The sequence below is a fragment of the Lates calcarifer genome, linkage group LG18 (genome assembly GCF_001640805.2).
Source record: "Lates calcarifer isolate ASB-BC8 linkage group LG18, TLL_Latcal_v3, whole genome shotgun sequence".
Classification (NCBI taxonomy): Eukaryota; Metazoa; Chordata; class Actinopteri; family Centropomidae; genus Lates; species Lates calcarifer.
In genome coordinates this window covers 6264204-6282929 of record NC_066850.1, presented here as the reverse complement: position 1 = coordinate 6282929, position 18726 = coordinate 6264204, and the positions used below count along the sequence as shown (strand labels likewise).

Sequence of the window (18726 nt, the reverse complement as noted above, 5' to 3'; positions counted from 1 at the left end):
TGGTGCCACATTATTATCATTGCCTCATCTCCATACGGCCTCACCTCGCCTTTCTGGCTCTAAATGAGACCAGATAGGACAAGGTGAGTGGCATAATAGAAAAGGGAGGGAGGATGCCAGGAATATCTCCCTCAACAGTTTTTTTAAGGGATTGACTTCAAACGCAAGTGTGATCCACTTCACAACTGGTGTGGTACTTGAGTGACTTTGAACTCTCCCTGAGCACAATGGCCAAATAGTGAAGAAAGAGACAAGGATGAATTTAATATAGCTGCTGAGGAGGGGGAGGGAGAGTGGAGCAGGAGAGAAAGTTGTGAAAAAAGTACAAAGATTAAGACAAACACTGTGTAACATGTTGAGTCAGAGAATGAAACGAGAAACCTTTGTGTTTGATCTTTGATGTAATGTTTCCATCAAAAACCACAAGGGGAAAAAAATAACACCTCCTGTGAGTGGAGCTGGATCAGAATAGAATCCAACCAGAAATCTCTCTCCTGTGTATTCCTGACTCTGTTACACCCTCAGCTTTCTAACTTCTTGGAATAAATAATTAACACAAAATGAATGCACTGCTCACTCTCACTCTTGCACCCACACAGCCTCAAGTACAGCGCAATTAGTGTCATACTTGTCCAGTGTCCATGAAAAAAATAAAAGTAATATCAAACAGCCCTGTAGAGAATTCTTGACACAGGTATAACAACAAAGCTACAGTTAAATAGTGGACACTTAAGTACCCTATAGGAAAGATAAGCATTTTCAGTACTGTAATCATATTTGAGCAGTCAATGCACGCGCGCACACACACACACACACACACACACACACACATATATTCTCTGTATCTTATGTCTCCAGCTGTCTCTATCCCCCCCAAACTCTCTCCTCCACATGCTCCTCCCGCTTTTCTCTCTGAACAGATTGATTTCTGTCACAGTGAAAAACATTCTTTTTTTCCCCACTCCTCTCTCCAAACCACACCCACTGATCAATTTTTTTCACACTATGTAAACATCCATTGAGCCATGTGTTTGGAAATGTCATCGCCACTCTGGCCATTGGGTGGGCCATACATATTTCATCTCATCTGACACCTGTTCGATTTTGTGTCAGCGGGCGATGCCATGTCTTTTCCCTCTGAGAAGACGCCATGAAAAATTAACCACGCGCACTTTCTAAAAGTTTTATATCCAATTTCCCAGACCTGTAAATTGGAAGCTACAAGCCAAAAAAATTGGATTCTGTTGCTGACATGCAAGTTATGGCTTTACTTGCCTCTTTGGTTAAGCAACAGACTTGTCTTTTTAGTATTTTCTCATTTGTTTGTTTGTGCTGTCTAAGTCTGATTGTTGCTTTTTTTTTGTTTGCTTTCTTTTCTTCTAGTCTGCTCTGATTAAGTTTTAAATGTGTCTGTGTGTGTGTGTGTCTTCTTTTTATTGTCCCCTCTATGATTACTTTCTCTGCAGGCAGGAAAGACCCAACAAAATTCAGCTATTTATTTCCAGCATACAGTTTACACATCTCTATGTTGATTAGATAAAGGTTATATATATCCTAGTAAAACATTCCATACCAATGGAAGTTAGCACTGAAGTAGCACTGATTGACACTGTGTTTAATGGTTGTATCTGTACTACATGACCAAATGCATGTTGCTCTTCACAGAGAACATGATCAAGTACACTGGAAGCCCTGATAGCCTGCGTTCCCGCACTCCCATGATCACTCCTGACCTGGAGAGTGGGGTCAAGGTTTGGCACTTGGTGAAGAACCATGAGCATGGAGACCAGAAGGAGGGCGACCGCGGCAGCAAGATGGTCTCTGAGATCTACCTGACACGACTTCTGGCTACTAAGGTGAGCCATCTGTGAAAGAAAATCTTACATGTAATGATTTGATTCCTTCTGGTCACATTGTAATTTATTCTTCATGCTAAATTCATTCTTTACTTTGGATCTGTAACATTTTGCAGGGCATATGATTTAACCGTAAAAAAGTGTTTAGCTCTTTCTCATCAGTCACATTTTTAACCACTCTGTGGCAGATCGTGTTTCACTTGAGGCAATTCAGCAGGTGAAAGGCTAAAAGGTCACTCTAACCTTCACCCTGTGGTACCATGACTCAGAATACTCTCACTTAATTTAAATATTCATGTTTACTTTGGATGAGTCATCTCAGTGGAAAAGATTATTCAAATGTATTCCTCCATCCCCTTAGGTGAGAAAGAGAAAATAGATATTTCTGTTTGTTTTCTCTTTTCATTACTGTTGCGTCGATGCAGCAGCATATCAAAAAGGGTAAAGATGGAAAGACCCATGAAGCTAGTAAAGGTGTGTCTGTAATGAAAAAAAAAGATCAGGCAAAAATAGAAGTGGTTATAAAATGTGAATGTGCCTCACAACAATGGCCCCCACGAAGAAAAAAAAACAGTTAATTTGGTTTGGAGGGAAATGTGACTTTGATCCAACACCTGAATGAAAATTACCAATCCACTCCTAAAGCACCTTCTCCTTCTGTTTTCATCAAGACATGCATTCTGTCAGACACAGACTGAGACGTAGCAGCACGGTAAAAAGCAAACAGGAAGCTATGATGTGAGAATGTTCAGGCAGTAACTTTTTGATTGCCTTTGTCTAGCAGTTCACATAAAGAACACCGGCACAGTTCTTTGTATGTAATGTAAATACAAAGTGTCAGGAGGCCAGTTCTCCACACATGCTCAAAGTAAACAGGCATAGAAAGAATAAGTTGAAAGTCTTGTGGTGATTAGCAGACCACACTCATATGCCACATGTTCGCAAACATCACTAATTAGCGATGTGTTTGATAAGTTCAGGTTATCTTTGAAATAGTACCTCCAGATAAAAGCAAATTCATTTTGTTTCTTCATCAAAGCAGTTTTTATGTAAGCCTATGTACCTTTTACTGACCAGCAGACACTGTGGCAGTTACAGCAGTATGGTTAATGCTATAACTGTAACATAACTTGAAAAAAGTCAAAAAGTCAGTAGACACAGTAGTGTCAGTTACGTAGCCACAGCTACAGTATGCCAGCATTAGCTAGCATTAGCCACCAAAAGCTAATGGTTATACCAGACTAATCTAAGTAAGATTGTAGCAAAAAAAACCTGAGTGTATAGAAAGAGTCTGATTACATTATGACTTACTTAATACAGAAGAAAATGTGAAACACAGATATCATGGGCTAAACAGACACACTTCCCTGTGTTTATACTTGGGAGAATTAATGACTGTGCAAATGTGTGGGTAGATGAGCAAAATCAGGTGATGAATTGAAGCAGATAATTCTGACAGTGACAACAACAAAGCAAAACAGGAATGACAGTATCTGTGAAACAGGACATGACAAGGAACATATGAAAGAAACTAACAAACAAACAAACTGGAGCCTGTAGAATAAGAGGCAGGAGGGGAGCATGGCACATACTGTATAGCCCTCCACACACCTACACACGTGTCCGTCACCTCCCGGCCTCTGTGAGCTGCTCTATTTCCCCGCCATTATCCCATTCCAGAGTGTAGGAAGGTGAGTTCTGACTGTAGACAGCACATCATCTTTCCAGATGGATTGTTTTTGTGAAATAACCAGTTTATCTTGGCCGGCCATCTCTCCTGGTGAGAAATGACTGGGCAGACAGGCAGTGTAATTGACTGCGTTTGGCTTTCACCATGCCAATAAATACCTCTCCCTGGCAACGCCGCTGACGTCTCTCATATTAGCTCCATCAGTGTCACTCTGAGTGTGGGTACAGGGCGTGTTTAGTGTGTGAGGAGAGTGAAGGGGCGCTGGGAAAGATTGCATTTTCTCTCCTTACTTGTACGCTCAACAGCGTGTGTCCATCTCTTCTTTGCCACATTTCCTTCTTCATCTCTCTATTTCTATTTCAGTGCTATCACCAATGTCCTGATTGTTTGCTCTCCTCACTTCAATGTGGAGGCACACGGCATCAAAACATCCACATGACACATTGTGTTTAAAGTGTGGTGTAATGACAGGGTAGATGGTCGTGGGGGGTGGGCTAGTTGGCAGTGCTGGCAGTTTGAGTTCTAGCAGGGAACAAGAGAACCCTGTGATGATGACAGTGTTGATGCAGAAGTCCCCCTTGAGATAGAGGGTGACGTAAAATGTCACAGCCTCAGCACTTGTAGGCACACACACAGGTTTTAGTATCAACACACACATTTATGCATGCACACACAAAATGTCAGGTCTTTCCTTGCCAGGTAATGCAGACTGTCACTTGGAAGGCACATGGGCTTGATATAGAGATATGTGATTCCATCTTCATAGAAAAATGATAAGCTGTCGGGAATGTGGGCCACATTAGAATTATAGCTGTGATTGTCGGACTAACAGGATTCTCTCCTCCCACTCTCTTCTACCTCTCTTGACTCCGTGATTCGGTCACCCGCTCCAACCCAAATTGGATTTTTATTTGCCAGTGCCTGTACACACCTCATCTGCCACACTTAATGGCAATCTTTCTCTGATAGGAAACCTCTGTCGTTTCATTTCCATCCCTCGCTCTCGTCTTTTCCCGTGCATCCCATCAGCTCATTCTTTACAAGAGGATTAGATTCTCTCACTCTCTGTCTCTCCTCTCTTTTCTCCTCCTCCTCCTTAAAGTCGCCAACATTAAATCAAATTAGGGTCAATGGTGCAGTGTGGGAGCTAATCCGGCAGCACAAAGAGGCTTAGGAGATGCGCCTCCTGTTCCCAGATATTATTAAAAGTCAGCTGTGAAATAACAATTTCCCCCATCAAAGCTGCAAGCGGATTTAGGGGCCGGGTCTGTGAGATAGGAGTCAGACACATAAACATCGCAGCTAGGGGACAAAGTGACATGCACTTCACAAGTTTATACCTATTTGTCTGTCAGCATTAGACACTGGAATGTTGCTAAATGTATTATACAGTGACAATCTCATTCACTGTTTCTATGTGTCCTGCTCAATAAATAATATTTCCCCATCTCTCCTCTCCCTCTCCACAGGGCACATTACAGAAGTTTGTGGATGACCTGTTTGAGACCATCTTTAGCACAGCACATCGAGGCAGCGCCCTGCCACTGGCCATCAAATACATGTTTGACTTCCTGGATGAGCAGGCAGACAAACACAACATCCATGACCCACATGTTCGACACACATGGAAGAGCAACTGGTGAGTGAAGTGAAGCTTATGTCTGTACAAACCTACAGTCACAGAAACATGTATACACACAAACACATAGTAGGCCCTGGTAATGAACTCTTTAAAAAGTGGTGAGGCAGTTACTTGGATCTTACATTTATTTCAACAGCGTGGTGCCTTTGGTTCCATTCACGGTAATTTTTTTCTGCACTGTTGTTAAATGCACTGCAGTCACAATCAGTACATTTTGGCACTTTTCACATGGCATTGCCCTGGTATTGCCCAGTGTCAGTGCCAAGCTTCACCACACGCCTCTTCCCTTCCTAATATCCATTAACCACAGGGGCGTGTAATCTTCATTAAAGCCAACCACAAGGGGCTAATCCAATTGGCTGCCAACACTCTCCATTTATTATCATTGATAACTGGGCCAAAAAATGCTTGTCACTGTGGAAATCTCCATAGTGACAAATGTACGCTCCCGGGTGCAGGAAGTGCACCTCTAAATTAATATCCACTGATTAATTTAGACTGTAGTGACCTCTGTGAGCTCACCTGAAGAGGTTGTTAGGGGTTAAATCACCAATAGTGCACCAGAATGCAGTGTGGAGAAAAATGAAAAGGTGAAGAAAGGGAAGTGAACTCAGTGGGAGTTAAACGCACACTAATATCTCATTAGCCTCCTGGCCTCTGCCAAGATCCCAGCATGCATCACTCAGCCCACGGCCCAGGAGAACCATGGAGATCTGAGAATAAAATTTATGTGCATCCAGAGACAAATAGAGAGGAGGAATGGGTAAGGGGCTAAAGAAGGGGGAGAAATATTATTTACTTTATGCTATGGTCCTAATTTTGGTCCTTTCCTGTGTCTTGGGCCATTTGCACTGTGTTAAGTGTTTTCTGAGAGCACAACAGGCTCTTACATTATATTTTTAATGGAATGGGTTCTCACTAGAGGGCTGTGAATGAATAGCAATTTATCATAATACACCATCACAAAAAGCCACTTAGATTGTACACAACTGGTTGTGTTGATGCCACTGCAGATATCTGCTCTGTGTGGGATGTGCATATGCCTGTGTCTTTTCGCCTCTCCTTGTGTGTGCTTACCTATAACCTTTAATCGTCTCAAAAGACTGCAATCGAGGCTGCAACAAAAGCCTTCATTTTGTCTGATGGTAGAGAATAATAATGCCAGTGCCCCTCCCATGCTGGGCCCCTGTCCCATTAAACCTACCAGGCCCATCGTCATCATACACACCATTAACTTCAACCCATCACACCAGCTAGAGCCCTGCACCCCATTGCTACCCCCACCTCCCCTTCAGGGTTTCCCCACCATCAGAGCTCCACTATAAGACATCTCTTGATGTAACCCGTATGTTAGACTCTCCTGTGGTCTGTAGTGCTTCAGGGCTTATCTTGTTATATTTTTTGTTTCTTATATAATTGTCATTGTTGTTGTTAAATACTACAATTTATAAAGAAAATGATTTTCATAACCTACAATGAAATTATATTAAGAATAATTTTCCTCTATCTGTAATATCTGATTATGGTGTGGAAATGTGTTATGTCTCCATGATTGGACATAGTTGTTTTGACATGATTCTTGCTTGCAGTCAGAGCTGTGTGACACAGTTCAGATTTCCATTGACTCTGAACATCTACACAGTCTGAGACCTGAAAGAGACATAAAGATGGCACCGAGGATTTATTCTAGCCCAGGAAATTATCTGTGATCCTTTATAATCCAAGGTCATCCTTCACAGCACTCTAGGGATAGACATACCTGCCTATGCCCCTGTTGTATCAGCATACCTGTATGTATATCACGGTTTTTGAAGCAAACCATGATTGTGCAAAGTTAAAATCAGCTAAATTGTTAGTTGTTTCTGCATTGTGTGGCAGAGTTGTAATGTGTATTTGTATGCGTGTACAGTAAGTGTGTGCATGCATGAGTCACTGGCTCCTAGAGCATCTCCAGATGGTATCTTTTGGATTAGCAGCAGTGTGTCAGCATCTCCTCTCATCCTCGCTCTTCTGTATTAGATGTGTGTGTGTGTCTCTCTGTCTGTCTGCACTGCATGTTTGTCATGCCAGGATGCAACAGACAGAATTTTAATTATTGTGCAAAACTGGCACCATGCACTTCTCTTTTATGCATGCAGATAACCACCTATCTGCTGTCATACTGCAGTCCCATCGCCCACAGATTGTAAATGGCATCACTAGGACTTTTTGAGTTGAGCTGAGTTTCTGGAATCAAGTTGAACACTGTGGAATTTACAGAAAGTTTACTATTTGTTGTAAGCCCTTTGTTCAGACAAACGGCTTATGCAGTAAAGCACTGCAACTTGCCATTCATACAAGGTTGTGCCTCTTTGCCCACTGAGGTCCAGCTGGAACAATGCCCAGTTAGGTCACCTTTATAAAGCTGTTAATTCAAACCTTAGGTCGCTGGATGAAAAAGGTCGGCCTTGGTCAGCTCCCTGTCTGTGCTGTAATGCCACAAATGGGAAGCCCTGGATCACAACATCTGTGACCCTTTGCCTGCCAATGGCAAGCAACTTCAGGCCCCTCTGCAGAAATGGGACAACAACACAACAACACATTGTGTGTGTGTGTGTGTGTGTGTGTGTGTGTGTCAGAAGTGTCAAACAGTGGAAACTGGAAGAGGCAGTTCGAAATGCTACTGAGGGACTGCAGGGAGTCTTAGTTGTTGTGGATGTACATTTGTGTAACTTGTGTTGCTTTCATTTGCTGGATAGTAACAGTCAGAATATTTAGAATCAAATCCAGTAAACAGAGCTTACAGTAGTGTAGTTGTTTTGCTGCGTGACAGTTACAAAGTTTTGTCAATACTAGTGGGTAATCTTTCCTAGTGGGAGAGAAGAGGATTAGCAGAGTTGATTTTAAACCTGCTACCTCTCTTTAAATAGTCACTGTACCAACTGTTAGACTAGGAGTAAAACAGGTCAATATATCACATTCTTTTATCAGTTTGAATTGACTGTACTTTGTAGTCCTAAATCAATGGACAGACGAATAGTCTTTTAATACAAAGGCTTTTTCTGACTGACGCTGGCATAATTCCCATTGGATAAGAGATGCCCTTGATCTTGACATCTGATATTTAACCTAATCCCTGACCAAAAGGACCAATCATGGCCATCCTTCAGACTCCTAAAACTACACAGCATGAGTTAATTGCAGAAAAATATTACAATACATACTATGTAGATGTTATTATTATGGTCATTTTGAACACACAAAATTATGCAGGGCAAGCATCTACTGCTGCATTAAAACACACACACACACATACACACACACACCTCAAAGCACAGGGCAGCAGGGGCAGATTGTCAACAATCAAGGCAGAACAGCAGTGGTGTTAATATCCCTTTGATCCCTGTACCTAATCCCACTAGATTCTTTGCTTAGATTAATTTTGAAGTCATAATGCAGAATTTTCTCTTCCTCTCAATCCAAATCCTCTTTTGTAAGATTGTACATCTGAATGGCTTTGTGGGTGGTTGTGCTAGGATAAATGCTTAGTGGGATGGCAGGGGAGCACCGGTGGTATTTAAATGATTGCATTTTGGTTTTTATTGTTTTCTCATCCTTTGATATTGTGCCATACAGAGAAATTCATATGCAGGCTAGACTGCAGTCTTTTTCCTGTTTGATTTTTTTGCCATGTCAGCTAAAACCATATAGCCCAGAGAACAGTAAAGATATAGAGATCCAAGTAACACTCAGCTCTTTCTTAATACCACCTGAGCCCTTTCACAGCAACACACAGATAAAACTGGCCCTATATCTATTCATTTTGGTAGAAACAAGCCCAGCAAATAAACAGACTTGTATATTTTTATTATTCTGGACAGGCACAAAATAGGACCCACTTGCACAAACAAGGCAATATGAACTGTGTCACTGTGCGGCCTCCAGTGAGGACCCCTGGACACTGCCGGAAAAAATGAGAGCCAGCCACCACCTGGTTTTAAAGATAAAGGCTTTATTGAATTGAGCACACAAATCAGATAGAGCACATTGGCAACAGCAGGGCTTGTGTACTAGCTTTGCAAAGTGAATGCATCCTCGTCTCCCTTCTGGCGCATAATATGTTCATGTCTATTGCCTGGCTGTCTGTAGCAAACATAAAAATGGCATTTAGGGACTTAATCTCAGAGCAGTTCAACCGGACACAGACTGTTGTTTACTTTCACTCTTTGTGCCTATGTTTGCATGGCTATTTGAGCATTCTGTCACTGAGATGAAACTGAACAATCAATGCAAAAGTGAGGGGGCCCAACTCAGCAGAATATATTACCGTGCATTGAAATGTCATAGGTTTTTTTTTTTTTTTCATTAGTTCTTAGAGTTTTGTTGTGTTTTTATAACAGATGTCATTTTGTTTACAGGTTTCACGACAAGTTTGGTTATGGCAAAATAAATTAAACATTAGTCTTATTGTCTTATATTAGGAAAATGTAATATCAAGCTGCTCCACTGTACCATAATTTAACAGTGATGAAAAAGTACAAGTCCAAAACTGGTATAATCACACATTACCTTGTTCTCTTTTTCCACTCTTCTGCAGCCTACCTCTGCGTTTCTGGGTGAATGTGATCAAGAACCCCCAGTTTGTGTTTGACATCCATAAGAGCAGCATCACAGATGCCTGTCTGTCTGTGGTGGCCCAGACCTTCATGGACTCGTGCTCCACCTCAGAACACCGCCTTGGGAAAGATTCACCCTCCAACAAGCTGCTTTATGCCAAGGACATCCCCAGCTACAAGAGCTGGGTGGAGAGGTAAGCTGTGGATAAAACACAAACACGTGTAAACAGCAAACACTGGATGGATGAAGAGAGGAAATGTGTTTGTGGGGGGTGGGTTCTTCTGTGAGTGAAAACATCAGAAAACCTGCATTAGCCATGTTTCATTCCAACACACACACAATATGACTGTAGCACTGTGATCTATGGGCCATGAAACACAATCTATATTCCAACACAGTGGGAATGGATGGGAGTGCCCAGGGCATGAGATCTACAGTACAGATGAGTTAGTGTACTGGGAGGGTGCAGAAGTGTGTGTGGGGGGGGCATTTTTGAGAGTAGCAGGCAACAGAAGCCGGTAATTTGTTAAAATGAGAGTTTTATTAAATTTATTTGTCAGCAGGGGAGGCGAAGAAGTCCTGAATAAAAGATGGGGTACTGTGAAGCGGTTCAGAGTATTTATGTGTCTGTAGCTTCGTCACAAGGCAAGCCTCAGGATGAGAATATATGTGTGCTGCTTGAATGGGTGAAACCAAATGAGGAGCTTCAGGCTGAGAACCGTACTCATTAGTCCTGTGTGCGTCTGTATGTAGTCTCTCATAAACACAAATAAGTGTGAGGAAATTGTAAAGGTCCTCTGCTGATTCATACATGGATACATTTGGATACTGTAAGCAGAAAAATGATCTGTGTGGAGAGAGAATACAGCAGAATACTGTAGATGGCAGCATAAGCAGAAAGAAACAGAAACAGTGGATCAAGCAGAGATTTGTGCATACACGCTATGTTCTTACATACCAAACATGCACACTCTTGGATCTCCAGGAAATTCTGTTTTTGTTAATTGCTGTAAACAAACAAAAAAGGAGCATCCTACTGTCCTCTAGTGTATCTAAATCATGCCCTTGTTGCAAGCTTGGTGGAGCATTAGTGTCATCAGTGAACACCTCTCAGTGGAGTTGTGTTATTCAGTTGGAAAAGCCTCAGTAATATAGTAATGACTGAGTTAGGGTGGCTCTAGTGCTGCTTCACTCTGCTGTCCAACCGTGCTGAACTCCAACCAGGGAGAGGATTTAAAATGCAGAGTGCAGCAGCAGACAGAAGACTGCATACTACTCTGTAGAGACAGAACACATGTAGAGTTTTTATTATGCTGCAGTCAAGCCACATAGAAATCCTATTCAAACACTGATAAATGACAACAACGGTATCAGTATACATATTCAGCAGTTTTAGTTTGTTGTCTTTTTATGTGGGGATTGGAGGTCTGTCAGTGCAGTTGGGCAGAGCCATGATATCCTACAGAGCTTTTTACTTCCTACAGTATGCTGATGCTATTAATTTAGGGATGTGAAGTGAAGCAGGCTAGTGAGATACAGACACTTGATTCGAATTTGATGTGGGAGTTGATGGTCTCCAGACAATGACAAATCCATCACAGCTGTCATAACATTATTTGTTTATAAGAGTGTTTGCGTATGGATTGGTACGCTCAAAAAAGTAATGTTTTATGCCCCTTGTAAAAAAGACGTATATAGCTTAAAATGCTCAAAAATATTGAAATCGTTTTAGCAATATATTATATATGAACAGTAAGTCTTGGGTTAACTAAATGTCGAAAATAGCCTCTCACCACTTTTTCAAAGCATAGGACTTAAGTCTGGTTTGTAAAAACTTTTCTTCCCAAAACAAGCACACCTGCTCTCTACACTAACAATCCCCTGCTAGGAGCTCCCTACAACTGCCCTCCAGCACTGAACAGGTGTTGATGTGTGTGTGACCTCTGTGCAAAAGCTATGAGCAACACCCACCTGCCTTTTCCTTTGCTCACTTTGCTCTGAAGACTTGTTTCCTGGCAAATATCGTCTCCCTCTCTCTCACACACGCCCAGAATTATCCAGCCAAACACCGGGCCTGTCCTCGAGCGGCTGCAGCTACAGGAATTTAATATGTAAATAAGCAGCTTTAATTAACATAGTTGATAGGGGCAACACAGCTGCTACTGACAGTGACTGATTGCCTCTACCTCAGTGCAATGTGTGTGTGTGTGTGTTCTGTAGTGTTCAAAGTTGAAATCTAAGGCCTGTCAGTGTCTAGTATGACTCCATTTCACTTATGTTACTATGAAACACACTTGTTGCCTCGGTGCCACATGGATTATTTAAATATCCTCAACAAACTGCTATAATAAGTAATGAGCTCCGAGGAAAACAGCAGCACTATCAACATTAAAATACAGCACTGGGTGTATCCTGTTTCCCAAATCATTTAACAGCTTTTCTAACAATGTTCTCCGCAGTAAACATAATCCTAACAAGTGCTTATGTTTTGTTTTATTCCTTCCTCTCTCTCAATAGGTACTACTCAGACATTAGTAAGATGCCAGCGATCAGCGACCAGGACATGAATGCCTACTTGGCAGAACAGTCACGGATGCACATGAATGAGTTCAACACCATGAGCTCTCTCAGTGAGATTTACTCCTATGTGGGCAAATACACTGAGGAGGTATGTAAGACTGTGACTGCACTTGTGGTTGATTTTTGGTAATAAGAGTTAAAAGTAACAATCCTCTGAAAATTGGTGTTATACAATGACATCAATCTAGGAAATAAATCAGTTGTGCTATATTAATAATTCACTGACTTCACAGTGGCATTTGATTTCATTGATAAGATAAGATCTATTAATCCCACAGGGGGAAATGTGCAAGACAGATAGAATTTGATGCTAGGAAAGAATTCAAGTAAATGTTTTGGGGTTTTTTTTTCTTGTGACGAACATGCAGAGGAGGTTGTAGCTTTTTCTGTCAGGGTTAGGGTTATTATCTCCTCAGGCAGCGTACAGGCCTAACTGTATGTTCCACCAATTAGAGGGTTAGTCTTTATGTTGCCTGAGAGGCAAAGCCCAGGGCAAAAAAAATCCAAACAATTCTAGCTGCTGCTGGTAAAAGTTATTAATGAAGGTCGCCTAGAGGATTGTATCAACATCTTCATCAACTCTTTTCTCATTTGGATTATGGCAGCCAGACAGTAAGAGGTCAATTCTGAAAAGTTAAGCAGACATGTTCCTCCCATTCCCAATGGAAATTGCACTCATGAAACACCCACCTGCTGTTAGTTTGAGAGGTCTCAGCGTAGTATGGCAGCTTAGATACACAGCAGCTACAGTGACTTCCAACATCCATCCTGAGTGGGAAAAGGCATCAAAATGTTTAGCATTTTTCAAACAATTGTTACCTCACCAGTTACTTTATTGATGTTTTATTTCCTGTAATGGTTCAGCCTTGCAAATGTCATAGGGTAGTGTAGTTAGCTGTGTTGTTAATAAACTAAAGCACAGAAGGGGATCATTTTGCAGAAGTGGTTTGCAAAGACTCTTGGGATGTTTTGATATTCTTTTTTGGTGTAGCCATTGGAATTTATACTGACCAAAGCTGTCAGGAAACTACAGTACAGTGTTTTCATAGCCACTTTTAGCTTACATGGAGTATTTAATGTCAAATGATTTTCAGTACAAAACACATTGGAGCATCATATTGTTTCAGAATTGTAATTATGATGTACCAGATTTTGTGACTGCATTTTTGCTATTCTCAGGATTTCCTGTAATGTCTTTGTGTGTCTGTGTTTACCTCACTGTCCTGCTGGCAGATTGTGTGTTCATTGGAGCAAGATGATGCAGCCAGGAAACAGAGGCTGGCCTTCAAGCTGGAGCAGGTGGTGGCCTTCATGAGTCTGGAGAGCTGAGAACCGCACTTCCCAGGGCGCACTGGGAAGAGACCCCGTCAGAAACCGAGCCGTGCCTGAGCGAAGACCTGTCCCCATCTTTTTCAACATGTGACTTCCTCCCTCCGCCTTTCAAAGATGACTTCTTCCTTGACCTTTTTTCTGCTTCCTCTTCCCCAATAAATATTTTTGTTTTCCTCATCCACTCTGCTGCATAGACTAGTTTACCTGAATATATCTGAAGGGTGGTTTGGGGCTGAGGTTGGCGTCTCCCACAGTGCAATGCGGGAGATCCCTCAGCTTCGCCACAGGGAGAGCTTCAAGGGGCGATTGCTTGAAAGCTGGCCATATTGGCATACTTCAGTCCCCCTGCTGGAAGAAAAGATGGGAAAAAACATTTTTATGTTGCCTTCAAGAATTTACACTGATAGGTAATTCTTTAAAAAACCACAATGTTGGGTATCCATTTTGTTGAGAACTTTTTTTCAAAATAGGATAGATAAACCATCTCTAGAGTCCAATTTATTGTAGTTCTATATTCAATATACGGAATCAAGAGGAAACATCAAAGATGACGACTGCAAGCCAAATGAACACCTCTGAAGAAAATTAATGCAAGGATGGTTTGCCAAGTTTACATTGTACCTACAAGCAAAGCATACATATCTGTGAAATTTGGGGCGAGTCCAGGCAAACCGAGAATGTTCTTGTGTTCTTTCAATGTAGCTGGAGTTGTATTTAAGAATAAGACTGATGGGGGTAGAGAAGGATTAGTGCTTCTCTGAACTTTTCCGTTATTGAAACATGACAGACACTAAAACTTTACAAACCAGAGCATCTCCAACCTGTATCCCTTTGCAACATTCGCACATTTTTCCCTGCCCAGCATACATTTACTTCAAAGAAAATGCTCATGATTTCTGCTTCCATCTGGCTTATGTGGCTACTGCAAAATTAACCTATTAGACAAAACCCTGGAGGCCCTGACCCAAGTTGGATCCTCTGTAAGAAGCACACAACCAACTCTGAAAGACATTGTTCTGACTGCGAATCCAAACACCAGGAGCAGTCTCTGACTGGCTCTTGCCACTTCCAATCTTGTGTCGCCACTGCGACGGTCTATCAAAGCACACACACGCACAGATACACACACAATCAGCAGCTGCCCAAGAACCCAACTGCCCAGATATGTATGCCAACCCTGGTGGAGGTAAAGGGAAGAGCTGACTGAAATGTGCTGGGTAAGAAACTGCTTGATCGTTAAAAATGAGAAGAATGATTCAGTACAGCGTAGTCTCAGAAGGCTGACTGCTACCTAAAGGGGCTCTGTTGAGAGAGTAGCACTTCTTTCCCAGGATGTTCTTATTTAAAGACTTTTGTGTGGAGAAATCAAACAAGATGGATTTTGTTGGTCAGCCAAAAACCAAAGGAGCTTGAAATTTTCAACGGTCAAAAATGTATTTGTAAAGTGCCACTGAGGAACTGAAAAAAAGGACTACATAAAAGACAACCACTTCTAGGACAAAAAAAATATTGTGACTGAAACATAGAGAAACCTGTGTGATTTTTTCTGACCTCAGTGTGTCGAGGTGAGAGGCTCTGTGGGCGAGGTGATCTGATCCTCCTTTCTCTTTCCATCATCCCGGGTCTCTCCGGCTCTCGGCACACCGTTCACCCTTGTGTCCGGCTCCTGACTTAACAGTTTTCTTTTCTGTTTTGCACAAGCGTTGGAGATGGTAGCTAGTTGCATACGGCAAAACCCCAACTCTTGAGTGTGTAACTGTTGAGGCGCTCTTGTCTGTATTAGTGTAGTTGTCCTCAGTGGCGGCAGGGGGCGGCCTTCTCCAAGCCTCAAAAAAAGAAAAAGAAAAAAAAAAAGACGAATAAAAAAATCTGATAAAGCAGAGCAGGAACAGGACAAGAAGTGAGCATCACAGCAGGATAAACAGAAAATGATAGACATTAAAAGTAGGTAAGACTTGTTGGATGTGAACCCCCACTGTGGGAGAGAGCGATTGAAAGAGAGATGATGGAGGCGCCCTCCGTACCTTTTGACCTCTGCCCTTTCTTTTGCCTTGACAACGTGCCCCATGTGGTGATGTGAATGTGTGAAGACCGCCCTAGGTCCACCTTGGGTCCTTTATTGGCTTTTTAAGCGCATGTAAAACGTAAACAATTTAAGAAACTTATTTAAAAAAAAAAAGAAAAATAAGAAAATTAAGCCTTGCAATGATGATGTGGATGTGTTCTTTTATCTTTCTTTTGCTTGGAAGAATCGAGATGGAAAAAGTGGATTGTTCATGTAATAAAATCTATAACTTTCGTTTAAGGTGGAACCTTTATCCAGTTCACCCCCTACTGCAGAACCTCATGCCCATGGTTTTTGTGAAGTGTTAGATGCTAAATAAAAAAAGATATTATATACCCTTGCATGTTGACCTATTTGGATGGTATGAAATGGAACTGCCTTGCTCAAAGATATTTATATACTTCTACTACTAGGGACTTAAAAGTCATTTACAAGCCAACTGTTCATTTTAAGATGATGGATCTCACAAGACAACACAAACCCTATATGTAATTTCCATCTTTGTTGTCCCTTGAACTGTTTTCCATTACAGTCCATCAGTTTTGTTCCAGCTGTGTCTCCTCTGTGGTTTTAGTTCTAGTAAACAAGAGACAAGAGTTGAGTCTTGCTCTTTCTTTGCTGCTATTACATCTTGTTTTTAGAGTTGTCAACTGCGTTGGATTAATTTACATTGATAATTGCAGATTTTTTTTCTCCATCAATTGAGGCTAGAAAAGAAACATTTTCAGTTTAAGTACTGTTCTGAAATAACAAAATGTGGTCCTGGGTTTGGTCCAGTTCTTAAAAAGCGGCAAAAGACTGCATCAGTTTTCCAACATGTGTTTCAGAGATTACAAACATCACTATCCCTTTCAATTAAAAAAAGGAAAAAAGAAAAAAAAAAAACACCTGGAAGAAATTATGTGTACATGTCATTATCATACAGATAATCACAGCTTTCTGAGGAGGAGGCACACCAGGCTTGATAGTAGACTTATGTTAAAGACTGAGTTTGGCAAGTGATTGTTTTTTAGCCCTTGTGTCAAATGTATGTGAGATATCCAATTCATTGTCCATTAATTACCGTCTGCAGCTATACAGTATGATGAATGTCTGTTGTTTCAACTTGGAGGGGTACATTCACAAGGTGTTTGCTGGACATGTTGTGTAGTAAAACATATCAAATCTTTCTATCTGTTATTTGAAAATGAGGATAATAAGGACTTCATGACTGGATTATTAATTCATGCAAGACTGGCATTAATATTGTAAGAATCTTAATACTGAAACACCTTTAGACAATTTCAAAGAACATTTTTCATTCATGTAGCCAGTGTATACTATTTCTAGATACCCGAAGTTTCCCCTCACAGCCGTGTGTTAATAAATAACACAAGGTGAGAGTCCCGGACTGTCATTGTGAATTTGCCCCCCAGTGCAACATCCTGTCTTTCATTTCTCCCTGCCCCATCCTTTCCCCTGCAACAAAAGGTTGTCTGCCAGTAGCTACCTTGTGTTGCCAAGAGCACAGATAAAGTTTCCACCTTCAAACGTTTTGTAGGAACTAAAAATGTCCTCCTAGCTCAGTGTTATAGCAGGTGTTACAGAAACATGCTAGAAAAGACTTTTACTAGACCATATTTGAAAGATAAAGAGTATCTTATCGAGAGAGAAAAATGAAACCTGGGGGATATAAGGCGAGCTTCTCTAACTTTGTTATAATTAATTGTATACCTGTGTATGTAAATATAATGCATTCCTATTTTGCAGTCAAGAACAAAATACTATTTGTAATATAGAATAAACTTTATTATGAAACCAAGCATTTCATGATTGTTTTTGGTTTTTGTGTCAGTTTGCAGACAGTGGGCTAATTAACGACAGCTACATTTGAACTATACTGTCACTAACAAAGTTAAAATTGAAAAAGAATACTGTAATCCGATACTGTGGTCTAAATCTAGAAGTACTATGGGTTAGATTTAGACTTTGACATGCCCCTTACTCCAATGGAAAACACACTACCTCCTGCAAAGTGCACACATGATGATAAATATTTTAAGACACAGCCAACTACTTCACAGCCCAATTATGGGTGATGCTATGCCAACAGTTTGCTCAAGTCACTAAAATCCAATGAGGAACTTGGGGAAAAAAAGAGGTGTCAGTGACGCAGGCTTCAGCCACTCGGCCACATGGTCTGAAAACACCTGTGTGGGTTTACCAGACATTACAACAGGTTCAAATCAAATGCTGCCTGTATTCTCTGCCTTCTTGCCTTATGTTACCTACACAGTTTACACACTGGACTGGTGACAAAACAGCATAATAGCTCTGAATTTTAGCAATGCGGTCACACATACAGACTACACTGCATCTCGCCAAATGGCTCTAATTTTCCTTTCCACTCTAGTGACAGGTGCTACGTCAGCCAGACTGGGTGTTCAGGAATGCTGGGGCCATCTGAGGTCTCCCACTGTCTGGTGCCGGGCAGAGCAACAAAGAATAGATGCATAACAAAGAGCTAATTCCATTGTACTGTGAGATTTCCAATTATTCTTTGTGCTGTCAACTGAATGCATATTAGGACCTAGAAAAGTACTGTACTGTATATACAAGCAAGACAAGACATCTCCCATGAAGAGAACCCCCCCATGAGTTTTACAAAGATCCATAATGACCCAAATCATTTTAGTGCCCAAATTATTCAAATTATGGCTTTATCCAATTAATTCAAAGCCTATGGCCTGATTCTCCACAGTACCGTTGGGGATGATGAAGAAAGCACGGTTTGGAACAAATGTCTGTAGAGAGGAAGCTCACGCACACTCAATAGTCAAATTCTCAATATGAGCAGCTCAAAGAGTAAATTTTTAAATAATAAGTAAAATAGTATTTGACAATCATAACTGCTTTTCTACAAGCAGGGACAGAGGCTTAGCACATGGTGATGACATCCAATTCAGAGAAAACCACCAGTCAGACA

General features: G+C 41.2%; 1 protein-coding gene across 4 annotated transcripts in view; it reads left to right on the top strand.

Annotated features, from left to right (window-relative positions):
• Positions 1-17563, top strand: part of plxna4 (plexin A4) — a 227585-nt gene extending 210022 nt beyond the window's left edge. For all 4 annotated transcript variants that reach the window (XM_018670976.1, XM_018670973.1, XM_018670971.1 and 1 more), the window contains 5 exons: positions 1666-1856; positions 5016-5185; positions 9765-9977; positions 12302-12452; positions 13598-17563. In XM_018670976.1, coding sequence (XP_018526492.1) covers positions 1666-1856; positions 5016-5185; positions 9765-9977; positions 12302-12452; positions 13598-13693 — 821 coding nt within the window. In that variant the 3' untranslated portion in view covers positions 13694-17563. The remainder of the gene's footprint in view (positions 1-1665; positions 1857-5015; positions 5186-9764; positions 9978-12301; positions 12453-13597) is intronic.
• The last annotated feature ends 1163 nt before the right edge of the window (positions 17564-18726 follow it).